General features: G+C 35.7%; 1 protein-coding gene across 2 annotated transcripts in view; it reads right to left on the reverse strand.

Annotated features, from left to right (window-relative positions):
- Positions 1–591: 591 nt before the first annotated feature.
- The window catches only part of prom (prominin), a 42,550-nt gene continuing 20,831 nt past the window's right edge, over positions 592–22,310 (reverse strand). Inside the window, exons 5-18 of one of the 2 annotated variants that reach the window (XM_034973485.2) lie at positions 21,883–21,978; positions 21,193–21,395; positions 20,763–20,898; positions 20,520–20,690; positions 19,106–19,205; positions 18,721–18,802; positions 15,962–16,122; positions 13,396–13,617; positions 12,954–13,069; positions 11,642–11,832; positions 5,160–5,318; positions 3,208–3,341; positions 2,641–2,696; positions 592–1,960 (exon numbers count right to left, since the gene is read on the reverse strand). In XM_034973485.2, coding sequence (XP_034829376.1) covers positions 1,791–1,960; positions 2,641–2,696; positions 3,208–3,341; positions 5,160–5,318; positions 11,642–11,832; positions 12,954–13,069; positions 13,396–13,617; positions 15,962–16,122; positions 18,721–18,802; positions 19,106–19,205; positions 20,520–20,690; positions 20,763–20,898; positions 21,193–21,395; positions 21,883–21,978 — 1,997 coding nt within the window. In that variant the 3' untranslated portion in view covers positions 592–1,790. Of the gene's footprint in view, positions 1,961–2,640; positions 2,701–3,207; positions 3,342–5,159; positions 5,319–11,641; positions 11,833–12,953; positions 13,070–13,395; positions 13,618–15,961; positions 16,123–18,720; positions 18,803–19,105; positions 19,206–20,519; positions 20,691–20,762; positions 20,899–21,192; positions 21,396–21,882; positions 21,979–22,310 lie in introns of both variants that reach the window. The other variant, XM_034973487.2, reaches the window with a different exon arrangement.

Below are 22,310 nucleotides of genomic sequence, written 5' to 3' on the forward strand. Positions count from 1 at the left end.
TGCCATTTTGTTTGTTCAATGGCCCTGTCCATACGAACTAATATAATGTATAAGTCAATGGGTTTCATACCTACTTTATTTTCAAATCAAAATAGTTCACAAGGTTTTGAAAACTTTCAACCGTAGTGTTGGTTCTCTCCACGGAACATCGAAGAATTTATTAGGTACTAGCTGATGCCCGTGACTTCATCCGCGTGGATTTTCACTTTTCAAAATCCCGCGGGAACTCTTTGATTTTGCGGGATAAAAAATAGCCTATGTGTTAATCCAGGGTATAATCTATCTCCATTCCAAATTTCATTCAAATCCGTTCAGCCGTTTTTGCGTGATTGGGTAACAAATATCCAAACATCCACACTTTCACATTCATAATATTAGTAGGATTAGGATAGTCGGTCAAAAATGTCTTCTCACGCGCCTTTTTAACTCTATGGGTCAGCTGTCATGTTAAAAGTACGGTTCACCTTTAAAGTAAGGACTAAAATAGTACTTTTGACATGGACACAAAGTTAAAATGGCGCGTGAGGAGTCATTTTTACGCATCATAATAATTGCTATTTATGAAAATAATTAACACAACAAAAATACTTTATTAATCATTTAATTTCATAAATTACATATAACGAGCTTCCATTAACAACTACAAATCAATAAATATCTTTAAAATAATTAATAATATTCTAATTATAATCTATTATTTTGGTAACACGATCTTGAGGTTTTTTTTACTAGACTAATTATTATATTAAGGTGTTGGAACTAAAATACTAGATAATGTTCATTGCTTAAAATTTATAGGAAAACAATACTTATTACTTACATAATATTTTAGTAATTAAACTTAAATAAGAAAATGTAGACGATGACATAATTTTAATTCTATATACTGGACCATTCATAGCTAAACAAGTTCACACAAAATCGTTATAGAAGTCGCTTCTTTTTGTTTAAGAAAAGCACAATGTAATAATAATGTTTGTCGGTATTCTGCAGGATACATATTTATATTACACTCAGTGTAATATTAACGTGAGGCACGTTAGGGCTCGGAAAACTACTACACGGCTCGTGCCCGGCACGGTCAAGTATAAATCATTCTTTGATAGACCCAGCCTCGAAAATTCAAATTTTAGTTAGTTTTTCGAAAATAGTAGACTAATCATACATCGAAGGCATATGGTAATGAGTTTTGCGCGCATAACATTTATGCATCTACATGTTTTTCCATAAAAACTTTGGTCAAAAATACTCATTTACTTCATATTTGTTCCTGAAAGATAATATTCTAAATTTTCCCAGATTTGCACAAATATCAAGTAAATGAGTATTTTTGACCAAAGTTTCATCGAAAAACCATTAAACCAATTAACCATTAAAACTCATTACCATAAGCCTGCGATGTATGATTAGTCTACTATTTTCGAAAAACTAACTAAAATTTGAATTTTCGCGGCTGGATCTATCAAATCACCTTAGGTAGGTCACCGCAAACAATTCCACCCTCACCACCTGGGTGCACTTCGACTACCCATTGTGCCAGATGCTTTTTTCCACGCACATGCAAACTGTGGAATAAACTCCCTTCGGCGGTGTTCCCATTAGATTACAACATGGGGTTATTCAAGGGGCGGACGCCAGCAACGTATTGGTGGTTCCTCTGGTACAGCAAATGTTCATGGGCGGCGGTAATCACTTAAACATCAGGTGACCCGCCTGCTCGTTTTCGCGCCATTTTTATTAAAAAAAAGGTATACATTGAATTTTTCCAAAACATCAAAGCACAAAACGTCTCATTCGTAGTACGTACAATCTTTTTCATAAATTTTTGTGCTAGAAGGCAACATTCGATCCACGTTATCGCATACGAGTATATTGTAATCCACATCAGCTGATCCACTGTCTAACTCCGTGAATGAGAATTGATAATCACCAACTGTCGTCTCGAGGTGGTGGTGGGGGTCTGAAAATTAAACACGGCATAGATTAAGGCTAAGCGCGCACAACGAAAATAAATCGTTGCGAAAAAAATCGCATGCGATTAATATTCGCAATCGCGGTGCGATGCGAATTCGATAATAATCAAAGATCTTCCTGTTATATGCACGAAGATCGTTTTATCGTACGTAAAAAAAGACTTTTAGAGGTCTCAATGCTGTTAAATGGACCCAGTAACGTTTTGTATTTTTCTTCTTCAAATTCCTTTTATGTAATGTTAAGTAGTAAATTATGCATATTTTCTTTTTTGAATCCATATTTAGATGTTCGCTCTGTTAGATATAATTTATTAAATGTTCGTCTAACGTCTTGTTTTCATGGTGGTACATGATTTCGGCTCCCTGTCTTTCGTGGTGCAAAAATAAATCGTGGTGGAATCGCGTAGGAATAATATTCGCATTGAACATGCGGAAAAAAATCGCATCGCAGTGCACGCTTAGCCTTAGAGCTAGCGCGCACCACGGTAAATTTCCGTACATTTTTTTCCCGCAAAATCTGTGAACTATAGAACTACATAGAAGTGCGCGCATTGCAGAATTATTTCCGCACCGGATTTTGATTGATTAAAATTCAAATTTGCGGAGCACTATACTAACTCCGTAGATAGAGTATAGGTGGAAATATCTAGATAGATAGGTAACTGACCCTGGGGTGTTCCAGTTGCTGTCCTCGCAGGTTGCTGTCGCTGGTGTACCGGGTTCCTGTCTGTTTAAAATTAATTTCATATCGATAACGACCAATATTAATGATGATGAAGATGATAAAGAGTGTAAAAAACTGCCAAGTGCGGGTCGGACTGGCGCACGAAGGGTTCCGTACTATAATTTACAAAAACCAGCAAAAAAATCACGTTTGTTGTATGGAAGCCCCCTTAAATATTTATTTTATTCTGTTTTTTAGTAGGTATTTGTTGTTATATCGGCAACAGAAATACCATCTGTCAAAATTTCAAATGTCTAACTATTATGGTTCATGAGATACAACCGGGTGACAGACGGACAGACAGACGGACGGACAGCGGAGTCTTAGTAATAGGGTCCCGTTTTACTCTTTGGGTACGGAACCCTAATAAAAAATTGGTACTTAAAAGAATATATTTTAGTCAGGCTACAAGGTAAATAATAAGACTGATTTGAAAAAATCGGAAACATTGGATACACACTAGGATATTATTAATAAAATAATTATTATGAATTGAACGAATTTACTTACACTATATTAGTCAGTGTCAGTGTATCCATAGTTCTCAATTTCTTGGCGTATGATCTCCACAGTTTGACGCAAAGTGGAGTGAAGACAGTACACCAGATGAATCCCAAGAAAAACCCGCAAAACCACCATCCGTGCTGAAATAAACATTATTGTGTTCAGTCAAGAAGTCACTCAGAGGCTGAGATCTATAGAGCGTACTGACTTTGTTCAGACTTATGATTGAGTTAAAACGAGACAGATTTATGTGAGACATATAAGTAGCTCTGTCTCGTTTCAACGTCTTAAGTCTAAGCCACCTCACCCAAAGAGAAAGAGTCAGTTACTCAGTTATGTTCAGCAACAACGAGTTTAATGATCAAATCAACAGTGAGGAGAGAACCAGAGTGGCATTGCTATAGCCGATTGAACGGGGTACAAATGGAATAAACGCACTGTAAAACGCAGAGGACTTGGGAGACCCCCATCTAGGGGGAAGGGAGTTGATTCTAGTCCTAGAGTCATTAGACATAAGCGGCTAAAAAACTGTGTTCTGAGAAAAACCTTGCTAGAGAAAGACTAAGTCCATTTAACCAGCAGTGGACGTCTATCGGGTGAACCGCCGGAAAATATAGCGTTGATGAATTTTTAATGGCGGAAAAAAATGAAAAAACAATAATATTTAAAATCACGTATTTTCAACGCCGGAACTTTCAGTAAAAATAACCAAAATTGCCTAATAACGGAATAACTAAATTGTTCAATCGTTAACACAAAGGCCGAATAAGTAGATAATAGCCGTTGTTAGTATCGCAAAACAAAATGTTCATGGTTTTCATTAAATTTCATTGATGGTAAAATGTTTTCTCGCTAACATTGTGATGAAATTCCACCAAAATTTAGAAAACAAAGAGGGAAAAGAAAATGTTAAATTCTATTCCTTGTTATTCTTTAGAAATTTTATATGTGTTTTTGTTCAGAATTTCGAAATCACAGTTAGTACAAATCGATATTTTTTATAATTTAACAAGGTCTAATTTATAATTAACAAAATACAGTGTAGGCGTATGTACTACAGACGCAACTTTTACGGTAATTTAATGTCAGGACTAAAATATACCTAACTAGCGACCTGCCCCGGCTTCGCACGGGTAGCGTATTATAGTTTTTGCAGGGATCTCTTTTGAAAATAAAGCCTATGCCACTCAGAAATCATGTAGCTTTCTACTGGTGAAAGAATTTTCAAAATCGGTTCAGTAGTTCCAGAGATTACTTCCTACAAATAAACTTACAATCTGCACCTCTTTATGAAAGTAGTATAGAATAATTTAGTTTAAAATATTTATGATTCGAAATTTTTAAACATAAGGAATAACGCACTTTTTCTTGATGAGTTTCTCGTCTCTAGAAAATAGCTAGATAGATATGGCATCTCTTTGGATTAGTTCACTTTATGAAATCTGCCAGTTGCCTAGTTCAATTTATGAGACCAGAACCTTCTAATGGCCGCGAACACTGCGAACAGCGGGCCGCACCTGCCTGCGTGTTCACCAGCCTCCGTGAGCACGTGGGTGCGCCAGCCAGCCGTTTGAGAGACCAGCAGGGATATTATAAAGGTTGAAAGTTTAAAGTACTCACCAGCGAGGAGACATAATATTTGACGCACACAAGTGTTCTAATGGCCGCGAACACTGCGAACAGCGGGCCGCACCTGCCTGCGTGTTCACCAGCTTCCGTGAGCACGTGGGTGCGCCAGCCAGCCGTTTGAGAGACCAGCCGGGATATTATAAAGGTAATTGAAAGTTTAAAGTACTCACCAGCGAGGAGACATAATATTCTAATGGCCGCGAACACTGCGAACAGCGGGCCGCACTTGCCTGCGCATTCACCAGCTTCCGTGAGCACGTGGGTGCGCCAGCCAGCCGTTTGAGAGACCAGCCGGGATATTATTAAGGTTGAAAGTTTAAAGTACTCACTAGCGAGGAGACATATTTGACGCACACAAGTGTTCTAATGGCCGCGAACACTGCGAACAGCGGGCCACACCGACCCGCGTGTTCACCAGCTTCTGTGAGCACGTGGGTGCGCCAGCCAGCCGTGTGAGAGACCAGCCGGGATATGAAGGTTGAAAGTTTCTGTAAAAGTAAGATTTTTATCAGACCGTTGACTTTTTTATATAGACGTTGACATGTTTTTTTTAATTTATAGACTAGTGATGATGCAGCCTAAGATGGAGCACGGTTGCCTAGAAGATGCTTATTCACTCTTGACTTAAAGGTACCCATATTTATTAAAAGTGTAGGGGAAACCTAATGCTGGAAGGGCGAATACATCCTACGAAACGGATTTACTTTTTACGTAGCCCCTCTACCATTACGACATCAAGACTGCATACAACCGAAGTATTTAACATTTAACACCACTTTAGACTAATTATATTATGTTTTAGTCAAGTTTTTTAATTAAAACTACTTTTGACCAACGTTGTTCGTCAAATCTAGTTTTTATTTCAGTTCTAAGTAGTTTTGACTGGATAAGAGTTTAACTGTAACATCGATTATCTTGCTCAGTGTGATCATCATCATCACCATCAACCGATAAACGTCCAACGCTGGACATGCGTCTCTTGTAGGGACTTCCACACGCCAAGGTCAAAGGCTTTTAGCGCAAGTCGCCAATAGCGATTAGATACTTGTTGACTCAATGAATTCTGGGGGCCAATGTATGCTGGAGGCTTACTTGAACTTTTAATTAAGCTTTTTGGCGCTTTATTCCGTCACGTTCAAGCCCCATAAACACGAAACACATACACACAAAGCAATTAGGTTGGTACGTGAAGACCATTGTAATTAAGCTTTGCTCAGACCTTTAATTTCACCGTCTATTCTTACTTAGAAAATTATGTAGTAATAAACATAATTAGGTATAATTTACATATTCAAAATTCATAATTTTATTAAATTCTTTAGAAGTCCTTCCAAGAGACTTATGTCCTGTCAAACAGTGGACTTCTATCGGTTGATAATGATAATGATGATGAGTAGTGTATGGGTATTCTTTATTGCACCACAAAACACAATTAATGACAGGTTCATCATCATCATCATGATAAACCCATCACCGGCTCACTACAGAGAACGGGTCTCCTCTCAAAGGGTTTTGGCCATAGTCTACCACGCTGGCCAAGTGCGGATTGGCAGACTTCACACACCTTTGAGAACATTATGGAGAACTCTCAGGCATGCAGGTTTCCTCACGATGTTTTCCTTCACTGTTAAAGCAAGTCATATTTTAATTACTTAAAAACGCTCATAACTCCTAAAATTAAAGGTGCGTGCCCGGGATCGAACCCCCGACCTCCGATTGGAAGGCGGACGTCCTAACCACTAGGCTAATGACAGGTTACAAAAAACAAAGTTGATACAGAACGGCGGCGGTCTTACCGCAAATTTATACTGTTTTTAGATCCTTCTGCATGCAGTGGATTCCCAAATCCTACCGCAATTTTTATGTTATAAACTAGATGATGCCCGCGTCTTCATCCGCGTGGATTTAGGTTTTAAAAAATCCAGTGGGAAATTTTTGATATTTTGGGATCAAAAGTAGCCAATGGCCTTCCCCTGAATGTAAGCTATATTTGTACCAAATCTCATCAAAATAAAACAAAATAAAATTTGAGCCTCAATAGCTCAACGGTTGAATAGCGGACTGAATTCCGAAAGGTCGGTGGTTTAAACCCCCTATACTGCCGTCCTAACGAAGAGTGCAATAAGTCGAGTTTTTGGGCAAATTGACTTAAGAACATATCCGTAATCAGGAAAATGAGTTCTATATTTTCGCCTTAGATGTCTTTTTTGTATCTTCAGTAGTTTCGGTTCTGTTGGTTATCATAACTGCAATATGTAATATTACGATTTGTAAGTAGCTAATCATAACCGAAATATCTTGAGTTATGACTTGGATAGCTTTGATATTTTGTAATATTACATAAAATAACCGCAATAAGTCCAGTTATTGCACTTATGACTAGTACGTTTTATAAATTTTTGGCACATTTACTAGTCATAAGCGCAACAAGTAAGAGTTATTGCAGTTATCATAAGGAAACTTATTACTTAAAATGTCTAGCTTACTAAATGTATTATACTAAAGCAAAGTTATTGCACTTAAGTTAAGGAAAAACAGACGATTCGAAATTGTTTATACAAATAAAATGCAATTTATCTTAGAGTTATTGCGTTTACCAGTAGTAATAAGGCCGCGAGGGGTGCGAGGGGGAGGAGCATAATTGCATGGCGACACGCGCCCGTACAGTTCGTGGCAACGCACGAAGCGGGCCGGGCGACTCGACATCGAGGTGAGGCGACGCGGTGCAACTAAATTTCGCGGTAAGTATATTTCGTATTTTTAAATATTGCTATTTCACATGTTACATGCATCGCCTTATCCCATCTATTGGACTGTCCTTAACCTGTTCAGTTGCTTGTTGATATTTAAGGGCTCATACAACAAACATGATTCGCTTATGGTATTAATAATAAAATACGTTATCATTTATTTTTCAGATACCAGAATGTCTAGAAGAGATAAAATTATTGCTATGGCGCTTACGGAGTCCCGTCCACTGAGAGCATCTCATTCTCTGCCAGTTCAATCTTCAATCTCAATCCAAGATTCTGGCGCTGACACAGTGACGTTGCCTGATATTCAAAAGAACCAATTTTTACAGATATAAATAAACTTTGGGCCCGTCCTCTAGATTACAACAATTTTAAGACGATTTTGATTTTCGAAATGAATATAGTAATTCCTTTAACATAGTTTTAGATATTGACTTAAATAATCTTGTTTCTAAAACACAACTAATAGAAAATAATATTGTTACTCGTCCTTCTTTGAAGTGCTATGAACAACTTTCATCGTCCGACGAAGATAATTGTGCCGGCAGTAAAGTTAACATGTTTCAAGATTCTGATGATAGCGTCAAAGACAAAGATTATACACCTGATTGTTCCACGGATTCCGACTCTGATTTATACAATTTTAGTAAACCTGGCCCAAGAATTATGACATTTAATGCAGAAATTCACAATAGTCAAACAAATACTCCCAAATACAATCACGGTAGCCAAAAAAATAGACCAGGTGCATCAAATCAATTAGAAAAAACACAAAAGGATCTTGATGTTATTATTTCCGAAAACCTGAAGCGAAAGCCTGAAGCTAGCACAAGTCAAGTAATTGCGGCAGTGAATGAAGAAAATACAAAAAAATGTGTCAGTAATATAGCAGAAAAAGAAATAGAGAATGAAGAAACAGAACAGATAGAAGAACAATGTGTCAATGACAGACGAGAAAAAGAAAATACGGAAACCAGAGAACCGGAAAACGGGGAAGTAGAATCACCATCTATAATACTACCTGTAAATGAAAAAGGATTTACCAAATCAGGCCAACCAAGGAAAAGGCGTGTATATGATATTAAAGTAGTAGAACGTATTAAACAAAAAAAAGAAAGCGCTGATGCAAAATTATCATTAAAACCACCTTGTAATGTTGATAAATGTAGAAAAAAGTGTACGACAAAGTTTACAGAAGAAACACGAGCAAATATCAACGACCGCTACAAAAATTTAAATTGGGAGTCAAGAGGGTTATTTATAAAAGGCATGGTTGAACCATGTACCGTAAAAACCCGAACAAATATGGATAGCGTATCCACCAAAAAGAGGAATGTCTCTTACCGATATCATTTTTGTGTTGACAGTGAAAAAATTGAAGTTTGTCAGGTTTTTTTTCTGACAACGCTCGGATATAAGCCAACAAATAATAGACACATTCATTCCGCACTCAGTAAGGAAATTGATGACCAAAGAGACAAACGGGGAAGCCACGTACGTAAAAATGTAATTGATAAAAACATAATTAAAGAACATATTCAAAGTTTCAATCCAACCATATCACATTATCGCCGCGAACATGCTCCCAATAAGTTTTATTTACCCAGTGACTTAAATATTACGATGATGCACCAACATTTTAAAGAAAAATATACCAATATGCAGATATCTCTCGAGACATATCGCAGAGTTTTAAAAGAAATGAACATTTCATTTGCTCATCTCGGGAATGAGGAATGCGAGCAATGTGCTCTGCATATATCACATAGTGAATGCTCTGAAGAAAATTGTGAACTGTGTATTCAATATGATAAACATAAGTTGCTTTATAAAGAAACGCGAAAAGAATACCAGAACGACAAGGAAGCATTTTCTACTGACGAGAATTGCATTTACTATTCTGTAGATTTGCAGAAAGTAATAATGCTCCCAAGAATGGATCAGTTCAAGTCTGCCATATTTTGCCCACGCCTTATTACTTTCAACGAAAGTTTTGTCCCCCTTGGAAGTAGTTCTGGTAAAAAATGTGCCTTTTGCTGTATTGTGGAACGAGACTGTCTCCGGACGGAATCAAGAAGACATCATTTCTACATATCAGTCATTTTTTGTATACAATCGTGATGTCAAACACTTTGTTTTATGGGTTGATAATTGTGCGGCTCAGAATAAAAATTGGTCATTCATGTCTTTCTTAGTAAACATAGTTAACTGTCATCTGATTGCTGCTGAATCTATTACAATAAAATATTTCGAACCCGGCCACACATTTATGTCCGCTGACCATTTTCACCACCAAGTTGAAAAGTCATTAAAAAATAAACAAAAAGTTTATGATTTTGATGATTTTGTGGATGCGGTAAAATTGTCAAATTCGAAGAAAAACATGGTAAAAGTGATGACCATATCAGATTTTTACTTTTATCAAGACCTATCGTCCCAGTACAAAATTAGAAACACACAACCAAGGATATACTTAAGGAATATTTTGGCAGTCAAGGCTGAAAGGGGACAATTTTCATTAAAAGTCAAAGAAAAACATGCAGCTGATTGGAGAGAATTAGACTTCCTACAAATGAAAATTATTAAAAGTAAAAAATTTCCAGATATTAAAAATAAAACTATATTCAGAGGCATAACAAAAGATCGAAAAGAAAGAATAATATCGGAATTGTTGCCTCTGATGCCAGAAACGAGAAGGAGTTTTTGGTTAAACTTACCAGTATCTTCGCAAGTGTCTAACATAGATTAAAATAAGAATACAAACTGCTTTTTAAGTTGAGATGTAGGTTACTATAATCGTAATAAGACTGATTTAAAGAATGATCTCATAATGTGCCTTATTAGATTAAGTGTTCATGTTTTTGGTGTAAGCAAAGAGAAGAATATTCTAAAAGATTGTTTAGTTTGTTATTACTATTAATATGTGTAAATACAAAGATTCTAAGTTGTGATTTGATTAAGTAACTGTTAAATATATTAGGAAAGAAAACAATTTTATTGATTTTATTTTCAAGAGGTAATTCTTTTTAGTTTTAATATTTTCTGCAATAAGTATATACGTACCTAAGTACTTTAATTGAATTAAGACTGATTTAAAAATCTTCATTTAAGGAAAGAGATAAAAATTTTGTAAAAGAGAAGATTTAGAAGTTTGTTGTTTTTTAAAAGTATTTTTTCTATTAATATGTAAAACTACAGAGTTTCTAAGTTGCGATTTTATACATTTTTGAAAGTACCTAGTATGTAAGTAAGAAAACGCTTAAAGTGATTTCATTGATTACATTTGTTTAGATTTTTACAGTTTCATATAATTGAACTATATAAATAAATATTTTCATTCTAAATAATTTTGTTTTAATATATTTTCATATAAACTTATTCTGTTCTTGCAATCAACCATCTCTGCCTTATATCTAATTAAAATATTTCACTAAGGAAAACCGCAAAAACTAGGACAGCAGCAGCTGTTGATGCACATATGGTTGGAAGAAACTATAGGACATCATATAGTTTGTTCTCCACAAAAGAGCAATATGTCGGTTTACTAACAAAAACTACAATAAGTAGTTTAGTTATTGCAGTTATGATTAGGAATGCTGTATCAAAACAATTCATAAGTCCTAATGATAAATACATTATTGCGTTTTTAGTGTGTATATAAACGTATGTACAAATATAATATACTACATAAAATTAAGCATTATTTTATCCGTCGTTTAGTAAAAGTTTCAAATATATAGCTTAAATAGTTACGAAGATACACACAAAACAAAAATTAAATCTTTAACCGCGAATATCTCGAAAGTAGTCAAAACCTAGTTATTGCACGCTTCGTTAGGACGGCAGTATAATTGTCGTACCTACTTTAGCACAAGCTTTACGCTCAGTTGTGGAGGAAAGCGGACTATTAGTCATGAATAGCATGGCTAATATTGTTTAAAAAAATAGTTAAACGGATGAGCCGTAAAAAGGTAGCAGACAGACAGACAGACGGACGAACGGACAGACAGGCACTCTTTCGCATTTATAATATTAGTATAGATGTCTTTTCTATTTACCTTTTGGGCAATCACGTCTCCTTGATTGTCGATATAAAACTGCGCAGTGTGTATGTGACTCAGCGAAATGTTCAACTTCCGTCGAAAAGGCATCATCTGCAGTTCGAGCTCCGTCAACTTGAAGACCAACTCTGTGCGTAACTGCTCCAGTGGTTTGATGTTCGATAAATGCATTCTTTGGGTTCTTGTTGCTAGAATTTTTTTTATTACACTGAGTAATAGGTACATTATTCTCTGATAAATCTTGCATTCTTATGATCCAAATTAGTCTTTTTATATAGAGAAGTAGGTACTTTACTTTACCTGTACATTCTAAAACAATTTTTATTTATTTTTATGCATAATAGTTTTTGATTTATCGTGAAAAATGTCTAAAAAATATGACTGTACTACGGAACCCTCGGTGCCGCGGTGCGTGAGCCTGACTCGCACTTGGCCGGTTTTTTGATAATTAATTTATGGTTAAGGTAGTAAAGGTGAGCGCAAAGAAAGAGACTCGAAGTAAACTTACCTATCTAGCAAGTTTACTTCCAAGACTCTGAAGCTTTCAGATTAAGTACGGAAACTCCTATCTATTAAAACTTTAATGTGTAGGGTGTCTGTTATTACAGCTTAACTTAAACTATATAAGTAATTAGTTTGTGTTAAGATTGTTTAAATATTCAAGTAAGTAGGTTTATTAATGAAACCAAAACACTAAAGTTTAATATTATTCTGAGTACTTACTGCAGAAATACTTTTACTAGGTCATCATCATCATCATCATCATGATCAACCCATCGCCGACTCACTACAGAGCACGGGTCTCCTCTCAGAGTGAGAAGGGTTTTGGCCATAGTCACGCTGGCCATGTGCGGATTGGTAGACTTCACACACATTTGAGAACATTATAGAGAACTCTCAGGCATGCAGGTTTCCTTACGATGTTTTCCTTCACCGTTAAAGCAAGTGATTATTTAGTTAATTAAAACGCACATAACTCCGAAAAGTTAGAGGTGCGTGCCCGGGATCGAACCCCCGACCTCCGATTAGCAAGCGGACGTCCTAACCACTAGGCTATCACAGCTTTTACTAGGTACACTCCATAAAAACAGGAGTATAAAAATAGAAAAAAAATTAAGAATAGAATAGAATAGAATATGTTTTTATTCAAGTAGATATAAATAACTATAAATTAGGTTTAATACCTACCTTAATGTTCATATTCCACTTATATGATCGAGTCTAATTAAAAGCTATTGTTTCAAGCCTTTAGTTTTCAGACTCACACTGCCAAGTATCTTTTAAAGTACATAATTATCATGTAATTTACCTAAACTTTCTAACCTTCCCGCTGTATTCAAATCGCTTACTTGAACTGCAACGTTTTCCAGCTGATCCACAAATGATGGCAAATCCTTACCCAACACTGGACCATTATATTCCATCCTGCAAAATATCAAATTAAGTAAAATCTTTTTATCCCGGAAAGTCAGAGTTCCCACGGGATTAAAAAAAAACTTAATTCCACGCGGACGAAGTCGCGGGCATCAGTTCTAATAAGAAAAGATATATTAGAGTTACAAGACAATTATTTTCAATATTATTTTAAAGGTTGAGAGATCGAACAGGGCATTCAAAATTCTTAAAAATCAGCTTAGTTTGGAAGTACATTAATATTTAAGATTGCTATTAAGTAGATACTAACATAATATGAGCTCTTTTAGAAAAGAATTCATCACAATAACACTTATTCAACGACATAAAATTGTTACCTATATGTCGTCAAATTAACATCAGAAATAAAAAGTATCCTATTGAGCAACTTGTTGAAATTGTCTGAAATTGTCTTTAGGAATCCAACGTCAATAGACTTCGATAATTTTCTTAAGTCGTCCTGTAGTTCGTCCCACTCAAAGTAAGAAGTCTCCTTGTTTACGTCTAAAACTTTATCCAGTTGGAATACAATGTATGCCGGCTCGTTTTTTTCACATTCCCTGGAAAAGCGTTAGGAATTAGCAAAGATGGAAGTAATAATATATGCAATAAATAATATTTCAAACACTTCATGATTTTACAAACAATAAACCTTAGTAATTTCACAAGTGCCTTAATTGTTAATAATGATACCTATTTGCATATCATTTTAACTTGTATTTGGAAATGTTTATTTTGCGCAAATGAATGAATTGACGTATTGATTACATTTTAGGAGCTTGCGAACAAAAAAAGCGTAATTACTCTTCTGGTTAAAGTATCTTTTTTAATCCGGTCGTTTTTTGTCCACTAAATACAAATCTGAACTTATTTCCAAGCAAAACGACCTAAAACTATGCTAAACTTGAGTCCAAAACTCATGATTTCGATCATATGAGCTCATTTCCAAGTTTAACGGCCTAAAAGAAAGTTTATGAATTTGACAAATAGTAGGTCTACAATATAAAGTGAAGTTTCAAAAGCTTTCAGTCAGATTTTTTGCTAATCCTGTAAAATTTAATTTCAGACAATTTCACCGGATTTTTCACCAGCTCCTCATTTACTCTTCGAACTACACCGCTATCAGCGTTGTCTATAGTGTGGTACTTTATAGCACACTGTACGTTTAGTACGAGATTTTATGTTTCACCAACGTTGATAGTATTCGAGTGTCGAGGCACTTCTGCGTTATAGTAAACTGGATCTTAAATGCCTTGTTTTAAAGCTCAAGTTTGTGTACATATCTACAGCCAGCGCTCCAAGCGGAAACGTTGCGAGACTAAAATCAGTGGCATTCAATTTTTTACTTCAATTCAAGGCTCTTTAAGTCCGTTTTACTTTGACGTTATTGTGTTTCGACTCTCGAACTCTAGCAACGTTGTTGCGACGTAAAATCTTATACTAAGCGTACTGCCGACAACGTATCTTCCTAGTACTCATAAACGTACAATGGACGTACACTAGTCATGTACGCAACCGACATCGGCCTAGGACAAATTCAGGTCTCATGGGATACTGGTAGAATCTATCAGCTATGTACCTATCACTTAAGTATACTAACTCTGTACATACTGGATACCAGTGATTTTATTGTATTGTGATAGGAATAGAACGAAAGATGCGATGCTGTCGAGCTCGTAGTTTTAAGTTTACATTTTTTGTTTTTTTATTTGTTTATACGTTTTTTTTTCTTGTTTTGTGAGCCGAATAAACTTTTATTCATTTATTTATTTTATTTAAAAGTGTCAGAAATTAGAAGGATTGTGATTATAATAATAATCGATTTTATAAAGCTTTATAATAGGTCGGTTACAAATGTTTCTTTTCTCTGTCTACTACTGTTCTTGAAATTACGAAGGATAAAGATAGGGGTACCTACTTATCATATTGAATTTACGCTGAAAGCTCTTTTATTTCGGAAAAGAATAAAAAAATTTGTTACATAAATTTTTACTTCAAAGGCTTGGTATTTGTAAAGCGAGTATCGCGTAGACATATTTTATTGGTTCTTTGTTAATATAATTTATCTTGTCAGACATTTTCCTTTGTGTATTTAGTATTTGGCAAAATCCAACCGGATTCCCCGAAAAGTAGAAGGTAAGTCTTACAGAAATTACAAACCATAATCTGAAATTAAACGCCTATATTCACCTCAACCACATAATAACATATCCTATTCTAAAATCTAAACATATAAAAGGAAAAGGTGACTGACGGACTGATCTATCAACACACAGGACAAGGAACTACTGGACGGATCGGGCTGTTTGTCATGCAAATATGATATGCTATTATGACGTAGGCATCCGCTAAGAAAGGGTTTTTAAAAATTCACCCTCTAAGCGGGCGAAACAGGGGGTCTGAAATATGTGTAGTCCACGTGGACGAAGTCGCAAGCATAAGCTAGTACCTAAATCATAAAGTAACGATTTATCAGCATGCGCCTGATAAAAGTAGCTTATTTATTAATTTGATATAAGACTTAATTGTAATAATTTAGACTTTAGTTAAATACTGAAATAGCAATAGAGTAGAGAATAATAAGTGCAACATTTGAAATTAATAGCTCTTGATATATTATCAGGCCCTACTAATAAAACATTACAAACTGGTGACAGGTGGCTTACAGACATTTTTGTCATCACTTTAATCATATTGCTATTGTGCACTGGGTTTTTTATTGGTACTAAGGTTCTTAGATTTTCGATATCCAAATTCTATAAAGGCTCGACAATATTCAGAATATTATCATACTTTATCACAATTTCTTTACGTAAAAGCTTTTTGCTGTCGCTTTTAACTTATTAGGGGATTATGTCCAACGTTATAATATATCCGGTTACTTTATATCTTCTAACGTTTTACCTTAAAACATTTTTGACAGGCACATCTATAGTAACATTGTATAGATCTTTGAACAATACATCAAAAATTCCATCATTATCAGATAAAAGAGGAGATGGACGATCCAAAAGGGTTGATAAGGTCTTGTATTGTCCTTCCCACAAAATTTGACATGCGTACACCTGGAATAGAAATAAAAACTAGTTATAATTATATTTAGTTAGGTACTTAGGTAGTTTTTATATTAATACTTAATAATTAAAATTAGGTAGGTACATAATAATATATTTTTAGGGTTCCGTACCTCAAAAGGAAAAACGGAACACTTATAGGATCACTTTGTTGTCTGTCTGTCAAGAAACCTACAGGGTACTTCCCGTTGACCTAGAATCATGAAATTCGGCAGGTAGGTAGATCTTATAGCTGACATTTGGAGAAAAATCTGAAAACCGTGAATTTAGGGTTAGATCACACAAAAAAAATTAAATTGTGGTCATGAACTAATAATTAGTATTTTCAATTTTCGAAGTGAGTGACTATATCAAATGGGGTACCATATGAAAGGTCTTCACCTGTACATTCTAAAACAGATTTTTATTTATTTTTATGCATCATAGTTTTTGAATTATCGTGCAAAATGTCGAAAAAATACGACTGTAGTACGGAACCCTCATTGCGCAAGACTGACTTGCACTTGGCCGGTTTTTACTATTTCATTCAGTTTCTTATATTCCACTGGCTTATCCCCGCGACTTCGTCCGCGTGGACTACACAAATTTGACACCCCTATTTTACCCCCTTAGGGGTTGAATTTTCAAAAACCCTTTCTTAGCGGATGTCTACCGACCTAACCACAAATAATGATGTGATTTAGAAACTGTCGACTATAAATTGATATTGGAGATGCCTACCTACCAAGTAAAGACTTTTCGATTGAACTCGAGGATCCAACTCCTCAGCCCTGATGCTGTAAGGAATTGCATTCTTAAATCGTGGGGCTGCCACGGGATTTTCAAAGAATCTTGCGTTTAAATATTTTTACGAAATTTGGTACTGAGAAATCTTGAATCTAGTTGACAAGCTTCTACGGATAGGCTACTTTTTGTCCTGGAAAATCAAAAGTTCCCACGGGATTTTTAAAAACCTGAATCCACGTGGCTGAAGCCGCGAGCATAATCTACTTAGCAAATATGGGGGACTTCGCAGACGCAAATGTACTCTATAGGTACCTAGTACCTACCTATTTCTTACGCCCCCATAAACCATAACTCTTAAGATCGGCAGTGTCATTTATATAACTTTTTAAATGAGAAAAGTTTTGTCCAAGGGAAGTTTATGATAAAATTGTACGTAGTGAAACATCAGAGGAATGACTGAAGCAGTACAAACAGTAAAATGATATTAAATTTCGAGAGCCTATGAAATAAGAAGAGGCAAATAACGAGAACTAGGAAATTGCCAATAAAATAGTTGCTACATCAAGGATAAATCTTAAATCTATGGTTCATTCACGGCCTTCGTCATGTCACAAACAAACACTTCCTTCATAGTAAAAGGAGGAAAGGAAGACTTCCTTGTCCTTATAATATGGTCTATTTTATGGGATATAATATAAATATTTCTTTCTCTTTTAGTAGGTACTTCCATGTTCATATTTTTAGTTAAGTATGTCCCTACAACTTTCAAAATATTTTTTGGTAGTAAGGTTAGACCTATAATAATATTATAATATGAAGATGTAAACGATTTTGTTTATATTCTTACACTACTTCTTAAAATTAATTTTCGGATAGATATTATAATAGAATAGAATGAATTGAGTGATTGCTTTTGAAACAAATAAAATAAAAGTGCTTAGTTGATATAACAATAAAGCTGTACTTAGTGTTTATTAAAATATTTTTAATTATTAGTCGGGGGACGTCCACACACATCCGCACGTCACCCGCGCTATCCCGCACCGGCATAACATCTTATTTAGTAACTGGCAATATTTTAGTTACTAAATAAGATTTTTTTAGGGTTCCGTACCTCAAAAGGAAAAACGGAACCCTTATAGGATCACTTTGTTGTCTCTCTGTCTGTCTGGATGTCTGACTGTCCGTCTGTCTGTCAAGAAACCTACAGGGTACTTCCCGTTGACCTAGAATCATGAAATTTGGCAAGTAGGTAGATCTTATAGTTGACATTTAGGGAAAAATCTGAAAACCGTGAATTTACGGTTAGATCACACAAAGAAACTTAAATTGTGGTCATGAACTAATAATTAGTATTTTCAATTGTCTAAGTAAGATAACTATATCAAGTGGGGTATCATATGAAAGGTCTTCACCTGTGCATTTTAAAACAGTTTATTTTTATTTTTATGTATCATAGTTTTTGAATTATCCTGCAAAATGTCGAAAAAATATGACTGTAGTACGGAACCCTCATTGCGCGAGCCTGACTCGCACTTAGCCGGTTTTTTATAGTACTTATCATATTGTTGATCGAATCCTGGTAAAAAATGGGCATTTGCCTTTGAGGTTTAATTTTTTGCGTAATTTAACGGAACTTGATAATAAATTAATAAACATGTTTACGATTGAATTTGTCAGTCGGATCCGGGCAAAAATTTTCCTGTGTGCTTATCTATGTACGCTATTTTTGTCGGTTTTCATTTAGGTAAGGTCCTTACCAATAACAATAAATTATTGCACATGGCTTTTGAATGTATCACTTTAATGATAAGAAGTTAGAAGCCATGTAATAATTTAATAAGGCTAGAACACAACACGTACCTCAGCATGTCCAGAGATAAGGAAGGTAGCAGAAACTATACTCCAAAGAATGATGGATACAATACACAAACAAAATGATGATCTGAAAAAAAACCATGTCAATAAACAAAACTTCTGTGGTGTTCCCACTAAGCTTTTCTATATGGTTATTAAGGGGGTCCCCATTCTTTCACAACAAATTCTTCGAAAATCGATGCAGGAAGTGCGTTAGGGGTGCTGGAAGTTTTCAAAGATGGCGGTCGGTTTGTTACTTTGTTTACTCACTATTTAAATATTAAAAACATCCTTACTAAAGACAAGGTAAACTAAATAGGTATAGATAAATCTTCTGTAAGGCATATTTATCTTGCCGATATTGAGTAGTTATAATATAGGCAATACTTACACTTGTAAAGTTCTTTTTGCGTGAATTTTCGCATTTCCGCAACCACAAAACATTGCCAAGAGAATCAGCAGCATGACGAAACTAATGATAACGTTGCAAGCTGTTAAAAAAACTGGACTTTAAACAGCAAATAATATTGATAAACACCGAACTCTACAGGTGCCTACTACTATTATAAATGCGAGGTTATGTCTGTCTGTTATAGTTTGCCTATCGTAATTCATGAAAAACCACAAAGGTAGCTTGGCTTAATTTCCTGGACAAGCAAAGAGTTCTTACGGGACTTAAAAGATCCGAAATCGTTGGCAAAAGCAAGTATAGCAGATATATGATAAACAATGTTGTCTAATCTATCTCTATAGTTGTACGTAACACATTAAACTATGACGTCCATATTGGTAAAAATAATATTAGTTTTTATTAGACGCGACTTCGTTCGCGCGGATTTAGGTTTTTTTTAAATCCCGTGGGAAATCTTTGATTTTCGAGATAAAATTTAGTCTCTCTAGGAAGCAAGATGTCTCTGCGTCAAATAGATGGTAACCACGGTTACATACATGTAGATTTTGGTACTTTTAGGAATCTCGTGGGAACTCGTTGGTTTTCCGGGGCAAAAAGTAACCTTCATGCTGCTAGGCAACCCAGGGAAGAGTATCCCTTCCCTGGGTTGCAAGCTAATGCAGCAAATTTTGTCAAATCTGTTAAACAAATGGGCTGTGAATATCTATAGAACAGACAGAAAGTGTATCTACCCTTTGTATTTATAATATTAAAATGAACTTGTGCAGGCAAGAGTCATATAATTTGTCTTTATTCGATTAACATAAACGTATCAAGGCACAAGGTAAATCAATGTAATAATATATTCAACGATGCGAGTATTTTCGTAGGGGAAAGGCCTGTATTATTTTGTAGCTCGACGATCAGATTTCAAATTATGATAAAGGTAGGTAGGTATTTTTTTATAAGTCTACTATAGTCAAGTAATTTTCCACTAGGGTCTGGGACTGGATCAGGACAATATAAAGAGACAATAATTATTAACATTTCATCGATGTTTGAAAGATTCAGCTTCTATTAAAGTTCATCATTGAGGATGGTATGGCTTCGTTGAGACAGCGCATATCAGTTAATCGCGCTGGTTAATAAACGTTGAGACAAGTCGGTAATTGGATGGTTGAAAAGTCCTAATCTCCCAAAAGTTCCAGCAATGCGTGGGACTGCAGTTACATACACTATATCCCATAATATTACTAAATTGATTATTTTAAAAGAGCAACCGCCGAGTTTCTTGCTGGTTCTTCTCGGTAGGAATGACATTCCGTACCAGGTGGTAGGGTGTTGGGTAGATTATTTTGTACATTCAAAAGCACTTGTAAAAGTTTATTTGGATAAAAATGTTTCTATTTCTTACCCAGCATTATAATCCAACGCCACATCTCATACTTATTCAATCTATCCAACCCTGTGTCCATATGTCGAGCGAGGCTATGTAGCCCCGCTGTCAGGTGTCTTACTATATCGTTTAGAACTTTGGCAGAGTCGTGAACGATCTGTCTACGATTTTCTATATCGCGGAGAATATCTGCCAACAAAAATTTGTTTATCAACACTGTCGATATTCATTTATTTTCACATTTTCCGCTATTTCCCTTACCCGCTCTTATTCTTTCTGTTTGTGACGATATAGCTATGGGCAAAGTGCGGAATTCTTTTCTGGCTGTAGATATGGCGTTTGTTAGGTTTGTAACTCCTAAGTTATTTAGTTCTAAAAGTTGTTCCTCTTGAAGTATCTGAAATTATAGTTAAGTATAACGTAAAATCCAGATTGGATTCTTTACATTTATACACGCTCTCGGATTTGTTGTTAATCATAATATTATAACTACGAATATAATAATATTGCGGAAGCTATACAGATAAGAATTAAAATTAGATAAGATATTGTTCAGATACGTAAATTAGATGAGAATGTTCATGTTCTACCGCTTTCTTACACTTTTTGACCTATAAATGCCAATGTAAACATAAGCATAAGCTAATAGTTTGTTTACTTACTTAATTAAAATATTAAGGAAGATACTCACTGAATCAAATTTCATCATAATATGTAGCGTGTTTGTCCTAAGCGTGTCACAAAGAGGAATGTCCTTCTCAACACAATGTTGCCTGAGACTATCTAGCTGTTGAGCCAAGTCACTGATCTTCTCTGATGCTGCAGCTGCGAGAAGACTAGCTTTTGTACAGGTTTCCCTTAATGAGGACACTTTGTTAGATAGATCTTCGCTCTCTGAAATAGGGGAATCTTTTTTATGTACTGTCTCATAGATCGAGTACTTAATCTTATTGAGCTCGAGCGGATCAACATACACGGACCGCTCTTGCAGGCAGAGTCAACAGCTTGAAGCTGCCATCGAGCAGTTAGCTTAACTGCTCGGTGGCAGCTTCAAGCTTCAAGCAATTTCAATGCGGGCGGGAAGCGTGCGCGACGTGGAATGAGGAGCGCGGGCGGGGGTAACTGCGCGAGAGCGGACGCCAGCTCGAGCAGTCAGTGTATGCCTGGCGACTACTTGACCGCCCAACTGCCCGAAGCAGTGGAAACTGCTTAAGCGGTTCGTGTATGTACGTACGTAGAAGTCTGTAGTTCAATACGCAGTCGCAGCTTGAAGCAGTCCATCCTGACTGCTTAAAGCTGTCCGTGTATGGCTGGTCTTAGTTCTCTTGTCCGAGACTTTCTGATGCATTTTAATGATCATTATCATATTCTACCATAGTACCTGATATAATATCTGCCAAAGAGTCCAGTACCAAGTCGATGCCACTTTCTGATGCTATAGCTTGTTGTATCGGCTGTCCCAAAAGTGTTGCTACATCTGTAAATGAAAATTTCACTAAGTATATCTCAAATGTACGGAGGTTTGAATAAAAATGTCACGGACAAATCTCTCTGGTAATAGGGAAATCTAAGAACACAATCACTGTGGGGGACACAAAAAGTTCTCCCTTACACCCAGAGGCTATGTTATTTTGGAAATAAATGTACATTTATATTCGAAACACCGATAAAGATAGGGAACAAGGGAAAACACACTCGTACAACGGCGTTTTATTGCGCTTCAAAGTTGTATAGGAACGTAGATATGATATAGATATTATGTGTCATCAGCGTGTCTTGCCGGAAACTTCAGGTTTGCCCTTTGAATTA

This window comes from Maniola hyperantus, chromosome 11 (assembly GCF_902806685.2).
Source record: "Maniola hyperantus chromosome 11, iAphHyp1.2, whole genome shotgun sequence".
Taxonomy (NCBI): Eukaryota; Metazoa; Arthropoda; class Insecta; order Lepidoptera; family Nymphalidae; genus Maniola; species Maniola hyperantus.